The sequence below is a fragment of the Carassius auratus genome, chromosome 28 (genome assembly GCF_003368295.1).
Source record: "Carassius auratus strain Wakin chromosome 28, ASM336829v1, whole genome shotgun sequence".
Lineage (NCBI taxonomy): Eukaryota > Metazoa > Chordata > Actinopteri > Cypriniformes > Cyprinidae > Carassius > Carassius auratus.
Genome location: NC_039270.1, coordinates 15,284,342 through 15,296,635, shown reverse-complemented (window position 1 = coordinate 15,296,635; position 12,294 = coordinate 15,284,342). Strand labels below are relative to the sequence as shown.

Genomic DNA, 12,294 nt, shown 5'->3' with positions numbered 1-12,294 from the left:
AATAGATGTTTTACTCATTTTCTTCGATGAGAATTTTCTTTGCTGCCCATTTTCTGTAATTTCCATTTGTATATTTGCAGGTCATTGTCTCTTTTCAGTTTTTCTATCTGTTTTTTTACGCATTTCCACAGATCTGTAATCAGATCAGACGTTTATTAATTATTGCATTGTGATTTACATTTATACGTTTGGCAGATGCTATTATCTGGAGCGACCTACATTGCATTCAAGTAGAGTTGTTCCGATTCCGATACTAGTATCGGAAATATCTCCGATACCACAACAAATTCTGGCATCGGCATCGGCGAGTACATGAACCCATATACCGATCCGATACCATTTTCTTAAAAAAGACCTAGTTATGACCGCAAGCTTTGCCTAACCGCTGCACGGTTCTTCTTCGCTGCTCAAAATGCATTGAAAACACAGGAAGTTGTGCTGTGTTGCCACAAGCAACCCCTGTTTAGAGCAGCGAAGAAGAAATGAAAACGCGTTAGCAGCCCTTATCTATATATGACTGGATCACTCATCACATTCTAAACTGCCAAAAGACAGTGAAGCCGCTACTATATTATAGATCAGTGGTTAGCAGTATGTCTCTGTAGTACCGGTAGTTACAGACTCTCGAGTATATTCAGTACCGGCAACTGCGTTCAGTCGCTTCCGTGTAAGTCAAAACGCAGGGCTCCAGACAGTAGCCGAATATATACTAGTGTCTGTGAATATTAAACTGCAAAATACTATTTAAATATTACTCCCGCAAAATCTACATCTCTGTGGGTGACTGGCACAGATGCGCGAGAGCTCGCTGTTTTGTAGTCTCTGCTGTGTGTCATGAGGACACGAACGCATAAACCGTCACTTCATGAGAATTTACCGTTTCATTTGAGAATACTGTCATATCATAAACACAGACACTCAAAGATCTTCATGGCAGCCCATTAAAATAAATGTTTGGTTTACATGAGTAAATTGACAACATATAAAGCTACTGTTGTAGCCTACAGTAATAATAATACATCTCTATAATAATAATAATTATGCCTAGATGGTTGCTTGTTTTTTACTTGTTTTTTAATTGTTAGAGATTATCTGATTAATAGATCTTTTTTTATATTCCTAGACTTATTTGTTGCAGTTTTTTTATACAGTTATATTGTAAAACTTAAATACCTTTTTTAGTTTGCGGTGTTAGATTTTTGGCTGCATTTGAAGTTCTTTTTTGCATAAGAAAATAAATAATACTGTCAAATTCATGTTAGATAATAAAAATACTGTAATAAATACAGTAGTTCACCATGTATTTGTTCATGTTTTATTGAGGGATCTGTCTGAAGCACACCATAAAAAAATTCTAGCAATTTACACAGGGCTAGTAGTATATACAGCTGTATATACAGATATACACCCAGGTATCGGATCAGTACTCGGTATCGGCCGATACCCTGAGCCCAGGTATCGGAATCGGTATCGGGAAGAGAAAAAGGGTATCGGAACATCTCTACATTCAAGGTACACATTTTAGCAGTTCATGCATTCCCTGGGAATCGAACCCCTGACTTTAGTATCGCTAGCGCATGCTACACTGTTCGTTTTTTATTAAATCTTCTAAGCCAATTTGTACTTTCATTTAGCGCTTGGCAAGGGTTAATTTTGGATCCTCCCAATATCACAGTCCCACTTTTACAGTGTCAATTTTATTGTTGCGGCCATATAAATGTAGATTACGAACTGGTGCTGCAGTATTACAGCTGTAGTACGTGATTATACATAGATTAAGACCAGTACAAACTAGGGATGATAACTATGAATATAACATTTTAACAATCCTTCTAATTCTAGAGAAAGGGGAAGTCGACTCCACAGCTATAACAGTAATGATACAGAGAAACAATATAGTTGGAATGCTTTTCAGAATGCTTTTTTTTACAGCTCAGCAATAAACTTTTTTTAAAAAAGGCAGCTAATCAGAGTTGACTTACATTTAAAGCAGCAGATAACGTGACTGCAGTGTTTGCTTAACATAATGTTAATGTTGTTGTAGACACCACTTGAGTTAAGACCATGTTTCTTTTACTATGAGCTCAAAGCCTCACATCCCATACACTCTAGTTCTTTTACATCTTCAAGTGCATGTAAACATGGTTGAATGTGTGAGTTCATGTAATTTCATGTTGGCATTGTCCTTTTGAGCACTTGTCAGCCAGCCAGTTTCACCGAATTTAGAAAGACACAAATTCCTTTGTAAGCTGTGGTCAAGTAGTTGTTTAAATGGAAGACTATTTTATGACTACCAGCTAAATATTCCTCCAAAAGGCCTCTTAAGAATTGTTTGCTGGGTAGAACAAGAGCCCCTGAGGGACTTTGTTCATGTCTAAAGGTCTCTAAAGCCTATGGCTGCTCTATGTACCTCTGCCTACTACACTACGTCTGTTAGCAGTGATCAGTGGTGGTCAGGTGTGGTTTTGGAAAAACCTGAAAGCTCAAGAAGTCTTCACACCACAAGAGCCCAGGAACCAATCTGGTGAATGATTCTCTGAATAGAGCAGTGGAGTGTTGTGGCCTCTGTGAAGTCTCCTACAGATTTCTGTTTTGTGGCGGGGGCGTTTAACTAATACGGTCATGGGCTTTTTTTTGTCTCTTTCATTATGTATCTCAGTTCCTTCTATTCTCTGAATCACTATGATGATCTGTTTTGAAATACATTGACCTTTTGGGGTTGTCTGAGGTGACACAGTCCATATAATTTAATAATCTCTTAAAGGTTTGTCAAAGAGTCTTCTGAAGTGACTCAAGTTGTTTGAATGAGGGCACTGTCACAAACACCCGAGTGCAGCAGTGTGAGCTGACCACATTGATTCGTTAGTTAATGCCTCGTGGGGTGGCACATCTTTGTAGAGAAGTTTTTAGAAACAGCAGCGGTAGTAGCAGATTGTTTTGAAGGTGTGGATTTGTGGTGAGACGGCCATTTCTCCCTCTCTGTCATAATAGTGGTCGCATGTACTCAACCAGCGTAGTATTAAAGTCAACAGGAAATCCATCTGACCCTGTTTTAAAGTCTTTAAAGACAGAACTAGTTGTTAATCAATCGTACATCTGTTTGCATTAGTTCAACTCATGTTTAAAATAACTGTTTAACAGTTTAATTTGGGGTCAAAAACTACATTAGCCATTATTATGCAAAGAAAATTCTATCAGTCAGAGTGTTTTGCTTCTTTCTGCATAGTTTTTAATTAGATAGCCATTCAGTGCTTCATGGGTTTGTAGTTCTTTGCTGCAAATTAAAGTTTTTAATGTTGTGACTGTGGTTTGGTTCATTAGCTTATAATGCTTTTAACAAAAACTCTTATAAAATCCCTATGAGAAAAATTCATCTTGAATCAGTGCATATATATATATTTGTAGTTCAAAATAATAACATGCTCCGCCTCTCAAATGTCTTGTCCCACCTTGCTTTATGTCCCATTACTGAAGTAAAACAGGTTGAGGGAATAGGAGGAATAAGATCAAGACATTTTGCAGTCTAGACTCGAACCCAGATCACTGGCATAAGCATCAGTGCTCAACATGCCGGGTAGATAGCCAGTGCACTTCAGTCAACTGTTGTGATTAAATCAAGCTGTCGCCATAATCCTGCTTTGTTATTTTTCTGTGTAGATATAAAAATAGTGTGCTTTGCATGTTAAGCTAATTGATAATATCCCATGGCTGTAGGTTTTGCTTCATGTATGCTTCAGATTAGATGATTAATTAAGTAGGATGCGTTCTGATCTGTCCCTCTGTTCTCTAGTCTCTCTAGTCAGGTCGGGCAGGGAAGGCCGAAGGTGCGCGTTTTCTCTGTCAGAGGATGACAGGCACGGTGGAGAGTGGGTTTAGAGATCCATGCACATGAAACAGGCATGTCTGTGTGGCGTTTTTACATAGATTGACTATGAAGAGTGGTAGTTTCTAGTGACTTGCATTGTGCTACTAAAACTAAAGCTGTGTGTGTGTGTGTGCACTTGGTAAACCTAATTTAATCCAACTGCTCAGGAAATGTTTGAGTTTAGTTGATAATCTAAAATAGCTGATTTCGTTACGTCTGTATGAGTCAAAGTGTTGCAGCTGAAGAGTAATACAATTTGAAAAACGTAAGCTTTGAAATGCATTTATCTGAAGTGACGAGTGAAATAAATAAATACATCATTGTAGAAACTGTGAAACCTCACTCTAAAAGTGCATGGTATTAGCGAGAGTGGCTTAGCTGATGAAATCCAAAGGCTGTGTGAAATAATGCCACCCCAAAGTGAGAAAGCGCTGTATTCTGCTTCACCCTTTTTTATCTTCATGCTATCACTTCCATGGCTCTCTGCCATTCCGGTTCCTCCATGTACATTCATACTCGTATTCTTGGCAGAGAGCTTCTTAATAGAGAGACCTTTGACACATCTGACTCACTGTCTCACATGTCTGATGCCCCTCCCACTTCCCTCCTAGGCTTACTTCAGCATTATAGTAAGAAATCAGTTATCTACACACCTCACATTATTATCTACACACCTCACATTATTATCCACACACCTCACATTGTCAGTTACTACCGTATCTATAATCTTTCCTTTGTTAAATTTAATGTTTGACTGCAACATTTTCTATATGAATGTCTGTCTAGCCATCTGCCTGTCTTATCTGTCTAACTATCTATGTGTATCTAGTAGTGCTGGGCAATATACCTGTTCAAAGAGTAAACCAATTTGAATTACACACATGGTATGAAAAAAAAAGAAAAAAGTGGCTATGCAACATAGATAGATAGCATCATGAATTGAGAGGAGATGCCTGTTAACACTTTTGACTAGGGGTGTAATGGTACACAAACACGACCTTGGTTTTGACATCACGGTTTGATATGGTTTCTGTACAGCTGGAGGAAAAAAATACTACATATATAATTTATTTTAATTTTTTTAATGTTTACTGAACAAATTTCTCTTTCTTTAAATTCAAATAGAATACTTCTTCATTTTTTAAATCTACCTCATAAAATAAAAAATACAAAAATCTATAAAAATGTACCTCTGCTGTAAACTACAGGGAGTCTTTTTACATTAGGCCTACTATAAGGTTACAATTAAGTCCAAACTTAAGTTTAATTACTGTTTATTTTTACCTATAATAATCAAGACTCAAATGTAAAAAAAAAAAAAAAGTATGCAAACATGTTAATTGCACACAATGTGGTTTTTAAAATAACTTATAAATTCTAAAATTTATATTTGTTGTTGAAATAGCCTATAATCATTTACACAGTGACTGTCATAACTTGTTTCATGAATTATTTATTTAAATATAGCTTACATTAAATACTTAAGACATCGCTAACCGGTAAAGTAAAATATAATGAATAGATAATGAGTATATAAAGTGTATATTTCGCAAAATGCTCTTCTTTAAACTTAATTTCTCTGGTGAACTGATGAACTTCGGACAATGATGATTTGCCTGAGGTAATGAAATGCTACATAACATTTTTGTTTACAAGCAGTTTTAATCTCTTCTTTTTGCGAGTGAAACACTGTGCGATTTCATGAGGCATGAGATGTTAATTCATGTTTATTTTATATTAAAGCCAGTATTAAAGAGGAATCAGAGGGAAACTGATTTCAGAAACGTTTAGATGAGGTTTTCTTTTTTATCTTACCTCCATTTAATGCATATTAATGAGCAGTGCTGCTTTGTTTACAGCAGTAACCAAGGAAACGTTCTATTGCTGCTGTTCCATAAGCGCCACCTGCTGTCAGAGAATGAATGAGTTTAATGCAGCCCGCCTGCTGTTTCTGTTTGTAAAGATGTTTTAGTTCGCATAATTTCACAAAGCTAAGGTCAGACCATTCTCGTTTTGCGTTAAAGTGCTCCTATCATGGGTAATGAAAGTTTACTATATTTGTTTTGGGGGTACCCAACAACTGGTTGTCATGCATGCAAAGTCAAAAAACACTTTCATTGTCTTATAGTATGCATTTATTTTTACCTTGTTCAATGACTCCCAAACGACACACTCAACGACTCATTTTCCCAAACCCCGAAATCGGAGCTAAATCGGGCTAAAACTCCTGTAGTGTGAGCCAGGCTTACACACTACATAAAAGGTAATTATCAAAAATCCATAATAGGGGCACTTTAAATTTTTACAATCTATACAATCTAATTTACATTAAAAACTGCTCATACTATCTAGCTTTTTCTTCCGGTAAGAGGGGATTTGGCCATTTGTTAATTCCATGGGTCTAGCTTCCTGTCTCATCTGCATCCATTTTTAGCTTTTCAAAAACAGCCCATTATGCTGCTTGATATTGAAAATTGGTGTGTATTACCATACTATTTTAATGCATTATCTTAATTATAAACACACTATTTGTAGTGCAAACAGTTTTACCATTTACTGCACATTGTTATTATTCTTGTTACATCCCTATAGCGGCTAATGAACCGGAAGTTTCACCCATAGGCTTAGTTCTGCATTGATGAAAAAGGTTGATAGTACAGAACGTTTGTTTGGATTGTGATTAAAATGCAGTGTTTCTGTAACCATTTCATGCAATCTGATTCATATAAAGGCTTAGTCAGGGATAAAAAAAAACCATGCTAAACCAAAAAAAAAAAAAAACGTGATACAGATTTTTGGTCAAACTGCCCAGCACTAGTATCTAGCCATCTATCAATCCTCCCTATCCGTCTGCCAAACATCTCTGCAAAACTACTAAACTCTCAGATTTATTGCATACATTTGTCTATGTATCACAAGCACACACATATGTAACAAAGCTGACATTCTCTTCCTCGGCACTGCTTGCAGTTCTCCCATTGTCTGGTTTGTATGTTCAGTATGAATTGTCATTTTTGCATGTGTGAAATTCCCACCCCCTTCTCTATAAGTCATGTGCAGAACTCACTGGCCCTGCTCTCCCTGTTTCAGGACTCGCCCTGGCGCCTAGCCTCACCCCTGCACCTCAACCCACCATCTCCCTCCTGTCTAACGATGATGCCGAAACGCTGAGTGTGGACTCCCTGACCCTGCTGCCCCCGGCCGACCCGCCCCGCCTGCGCTCCTTCAGCACCCAGTCCTCCATCCAGGATGACGCCTCTGCAGACGGAGAAGAGACGCCGGTTGCTGGCCGAAAGGAAGACGACGACACGGGAGCGAGGGATGCACAGGCTCAAGACGACAGGAAGGACATTTCAATTATTCCAGAGGAAGATGAGCCATCTCCTGAGTCTGGGCCATTGCTTAGTGCAGAAACTGAGGATTTGATGCAGATACAGAGGGAGGAACCTGTGACTCAGCCCGAGACAGACTCTATAGGCGTCACGGCCGACCAAGAGGACAATCCAGACCTGGAGGAGGAAACCGCGATAGACTGATACATCTAAACTAAAATCTACCAAGAAAATTAGGGCCAGGTTACTAAAGCAAGAACGCATGTTAATGTTGATTACTCAATGTGAGCATGATCGATTCTGGTTTTGCGCAAGCTCCTTAAGCTAGTCAGCACATGCTTTCAGCTTTAGTGATTCAGGCCCTCAGTTGCATCCATGTCTATTTGCAAACTGTGTCAACACAGAAGTTACCGGTACTTCTCCTTATATCAAGATCATGATGCATTTCATAGGAAAACGGCACACTTAGAACAATAACATAATTGTTTGTCAGGAGTGAGTGCTGCTTAAAGCACAGTCTTTTTTTTCTGTCGTGTGTGAGTTGATCCAGTTGTTTCTCTGCATGTGCGACTGATTTGTGATTTGTGTGTGACTGACTGTTGGACTGTGCGCGAGAATGGTTTTATGATACCGAGCAGATGGAGAAGAGGAGAGGGCGTTTGTATAAATCTGTATCTGAGTTGGTTAGTGGGGAAAGCCCGCTTGATTTTACCAGTCTTAACACTGAGGAATGTACAAAGACTTCTGGGCCTATCCAGTGGTGCTCTTTTCTGAAGGTATATTTAGTTTGGGCTGAACATTCGTTTTCACTTCAGCGTTTTGAAAAAAGCCCTTTTGTGTCATCCTTTGGCGATTGTAAGGAACCGATATGAGCTTGAACTAACCCGTTTTAATTTGTCGCTGCATTTAAGATCATACAACCCATGAACTCTTGCACCATCCAGCCTTTTTGTACAAAAACCGCTGACTCACTTGTATCAGTCACGTTATTTCATCAGGTGAACAAACCTGATGTCACAGAGTTTCATTCCTAAGCGATTATGTCACTGCCGTACCTGCACGCATTTGTTTTCTTTTTTAAAACTATTTGAAATCTGGAAAAATGTATCCATGTAGTTACTTCTTTAGGTACCACTAAAGTGGTCTCTTCCCTTTTTAAAGCTGAGGCAACGTATCTGTATTTTTAGGTGCGTTTTAATGTTCTTTAACACTTGATATTCTAGAGGTCATCAAGAGCTTGTGCTGGACACACGTAATCAAAGCTGGGTGTGATGTATTTGTGGTTTAATTTTTACTTTGGTGTGCAATAACAGTAATTGAAAACAAGTAGTTGGACTACCGTCACTAATGGACTGAAGTGGAAAATTAATTTTCGGTTTATAGACTGCAGCACATAGAAGGGATCCACACACTCTTGCGGTGTGGCACAGATGCAAATGTGTGGCAACCGAGACTGGGCGCTTTTCTTTCCAAAGAAAGCACTGCTATTTAAGCTTTATCGGCGCAGAGATTGTAAAGTATTACCTTTAAAGCAATACGATTAAATCTTCGTATATATCAGTATTTTGAGGTTCAATTCATTGCGGAGAAGGGGGGCATCATAGTTTGTACACCGTGTCAAGATTTGTTTTGATCTAATGTTATAATTAATTTACCAACTGGAGCTATCAAAGTCATGCAATAAATTATTCTGATGTACTCTTTGGTCGTCGTTTTTTTTTTTTTTTTTTTTTACCATTTATAGTGAAGTGTCATCTCATAAAGCGTTGTTCTGCTTTAAAATCTTTCCTCACACATGGTTTATTTGTAGATCAAAATACATCTGCAAGTTTCCTGTTCTTGTGAAATATCAACAAGTCTATTTAATTCCCGATAGTCATCGTTTCCTAGAATAGGTGGGTTTCTCAGTGTTTGGGTCTCTTGATGATTAAGGGGAACTCTGGCTGAGTCCAGTTCTGCTTCTTGTGATTGGTTAAAACCTTTTTTTTCTATTAAAAACGAACTATATATTAGCAGTTTTGTAACTAACACGTGCATATATTATTACTGTGATGAAAAAGCCGCATTCCTGTGGGAGGGGAGATTGGAAATATAAAAATTATATTTTTGAGGTCATTTTCCTACTTACTGTGGGCTGCTTATTCAGATGTTATTTCTCTTAGTCAATTTTTCATACATGCTAAACACACCCGTAATATGGAAAGTGCTTATCCAAACATCAGTGATAGATCTGTGTGATACTGAGAAAAGAATTTGATTTCTATACTAATACAACTATAATTTTACCAATGGCTAAATGGGAAAACCGGCTTCTGGAAAGAAGTCTGTGGTAATATATTTTCTGTGACTAGCAATACAAACCTACAACTAATACAGTACAAGATACTTCACAGGACTCACATCACTCAAAGGATTTATTTTTTAAATGGGTCTAAGCGACAGATATTTGCTCACTTTGCACACTGGGTAGCACCGATGACTATTTGCATGCCACATGGACTTGCCAACCTGTTCATTCCTTTTGGATATCAGCGACCGTTCAACTTTCTATCATTATGGGCTGTAGTATTCCTCCGTCTCCATCACTCTGTTTACTGGGTAAAACCACAGAAGTTGATAATCATCTGATTAAATATAAAAATACCCTCTTCATCTTTCTTTACTATCTGGAACTGGTCTAAACTGGAAATACAAAAAAAAAAAGGATACACATCAACCACTGGACTAACCTTTTTATAGAATACATATTCATTAGAAAAAAAAATAACATACACAAATAAGAAAAATATATTTAAGGACATCTGGAATCAATTTCTGACTTATTTCGATATACACCAGAATCCTGGCACCCGACCTACGCACTCTCCCAACAAAAACTTGACAAACATATAGTTAGAAAAGATGATTAACATATAAACCTAGGAGCAGATATAGAAATAATTTGTATCTATGTGTACGTGTTTATGCATTTCTATATGTACTCATGTATGCGTATATGTTTAGGCATGTCTACTTGTACTGATGTATTCTATTGACATAATGTATAGTTTTATTATTATAGATTTTATTTTTACTATTATAATACTACCCCTGAATATATTAATATCTATATATGCATTTCATATGTTGGTTCTTTTCCAGTGCCTCCCCTTTCATTTGTTCACTTTCTTATTTATTCATTCATTCCCAATTATTTCTTTTCTTTCTTTATTATTAATATTATTTTCTTCTTCTATTTGATTGTTATTATTATTTGTGCAAATGTGGGGGGATACAAGGTTCGACCACATCACTAGTGCCGTTTTTGTAAGAGTGAACATGTCGAAGTGGATTGAATGCGCATGCAACTGGATTCACTCCTAAATAAACTGATTCCCCCCTCAGGGCTTGGGAAAGGTTTTGAAGGAGACTGGGTGGTAAACCTTTAGTCAGACTCTTTTTCTTTCAGTTCACTATCAGTGAATCACTTTCTGTGAAAAATTTAGGCTGTGACGTCAGTCTCAAGTATGTCGGTTTTGATAAAAGCATCTGTTAAATGAAGAAATGTGACCTTTATCTTCAGTGTGGTGTTCTGGACGGTAGAAACAGGTTGATGCCAAGCTTATTAAAAGCGACCATAAATGGATGCATGCAGAGAGTCTCATGAGAGACTCATTGGCATTTTCTCTAGAGGTCTCGTTCCTGGAGCCTGTGCTGATAGTGTCTCATGCTTTCTGCTGAAAGATGCATCACAAGGGTGTTATTTCTGAAGAACACACACACTAGCTTGTGGTTTGCATTATACGGCATTTACCTGAGAACAGCCATATGACTTGCCACAATACAGCGCCCTGTATTTCACTGTAAATAGATGGTGAGATTGCTGCAGGCGCTGTGTCTTTAAAATGATCTTCGTTGATGAGCTGTACACTGGAATATTTACAATTTCAATACTGCATTTGAATGTTGCATGAAATAATGAAGCATGTACATTTGGTTCAAATTGCATTAATTTGATTTTTGTTTAATTCGCTTTCTTTTTCTGCCAAAATCAGGTGAAATAGGTGTTATTGGACCCCCGTTAGTACCTCTACAGAGCCCATAGGGGGCCACAAACACCATAGGGACCTTATGTGTGAACTACGACTAAATATATTTTTTTGACTAATAGTCAAACCATCTAAAACCCACCTGTTTATTTATGGAAAAGGGGTCGAGGAGATGACCGAATGGTGGTCTTTGTGTTCTGTTCGCAAGAAGCGGGTTTATCTTTGTGAATCAGTGAATTGGAAGTCCTGCCCACATGTTCTCAGTGGAGGCCATGGGGACCTTCTACCTTGATGTGGGATGGCAAGAGATGAGTGTTGTCATAGTAACCATTATGTGGGTAGCCCTATCACTTGCTTCCTGGAATATAGCTTTGTGGTCTGAAACATTTTTCAATTTACCAAAACCACTCCCAGGGGGCTTCAGCATCAGCACTATGAATAGATTTTAAAATGTACGGTTTGGTCACGGCTAATAATTTTCCAGACCAACATCTAGTTAGTCAACAAGTTAGCTACTTGCCTTTTCATTTAGAAATCAGTCCAGTCAAAGAAAATGTTGATTTTCTCAAAAATGTATTATTTGCCACAAATGGTTAGTTTGTTTTGTTTTTTCCCCATTTTCTTAAAAAGCTGTATTATTTGTAACTTATTTTCAAAAAAAACTTTTTATTTTATTTACAAATACTGCATTTTTTGCCACAAATATGATATATATATATATATATTTGCCACAACTATGCCACATATACAGTATACCTTTTTTATTATTACCAAAAGACTCTAAAAACTCTTCTTTTTTATTATTATTATCCACAAATGTAAACTCTTTTTACAATGTATTAGCTATTAGGATTGAATTATAATTATTATTTGCATTTATTTTATTGTAGTCTTTGAAAGTCAGCTCAGCTCAGTGCTACTTCTCTGTGTGGATGGGATGAGTCTGAGCACTGAAAGCACAAACCAGGGCCGTTTCTATGAACAGATTACCCACACGGGCTTGTGTTTATATCTGTCGTTTTGGAGAGGAGCGTTGTGGTTCCAAAAGGAAATACACGGCTCAGGAGTG

At 37.5% G+C, this 12,294-nt stretch overlaps 1 protein-coding gene and 1 long non-coding RNA gene across 6 annotated transcripts in view; one reads left to right on the top strand and one right to left on the bottom strand.

The window, feature by feature from the left end:
• LOC113046969 (protein CLEC16A-like) overlaps positions 1-8,894 on the top strand; it is a 51,495-nt gene extending 42,601 nt beyond the window's left edge. For 4 of the 5 annotated variants that reach the window (XM_026208149.1, XM_026208146.1, XM_026208147.1 and 1 more), the window contains one exon: positions 6,956-8,894. In XM_026208149.1, the coding sequence (XP_026063934.1) occupies positions 6,956-7,401 (446 nt within the window). In that variant the 3' untranslated portion in view covers positions 7,402-8,894. Of the gene's footprint in view, positions 1-3,790; positions 3,898-6,955 lie in introns of all 5 variants that reach the window. The other variant, XM_026208150.1, reaches the window with a different exon arrangement.
• A 15-nt stretch (positions 8,895-8,909) lies between these two features.
• On the bottom strand, positions 8,910-11,832 carry LOC113046973 (uncharacterized). The gene is made up of 2 exons (XR_003276186.1): positions 10,748-11,832; positions 8,910-10,544 (listed from the first exon to the last, which is right to left on the bottom strand). It is a non-coding gene; the product is annotated as an uncharacterized LOC113046973 (long non-coding RNA).
• Between the last annotated feature and the right edge of the window lie 462 nt (positions 11,833-12,294).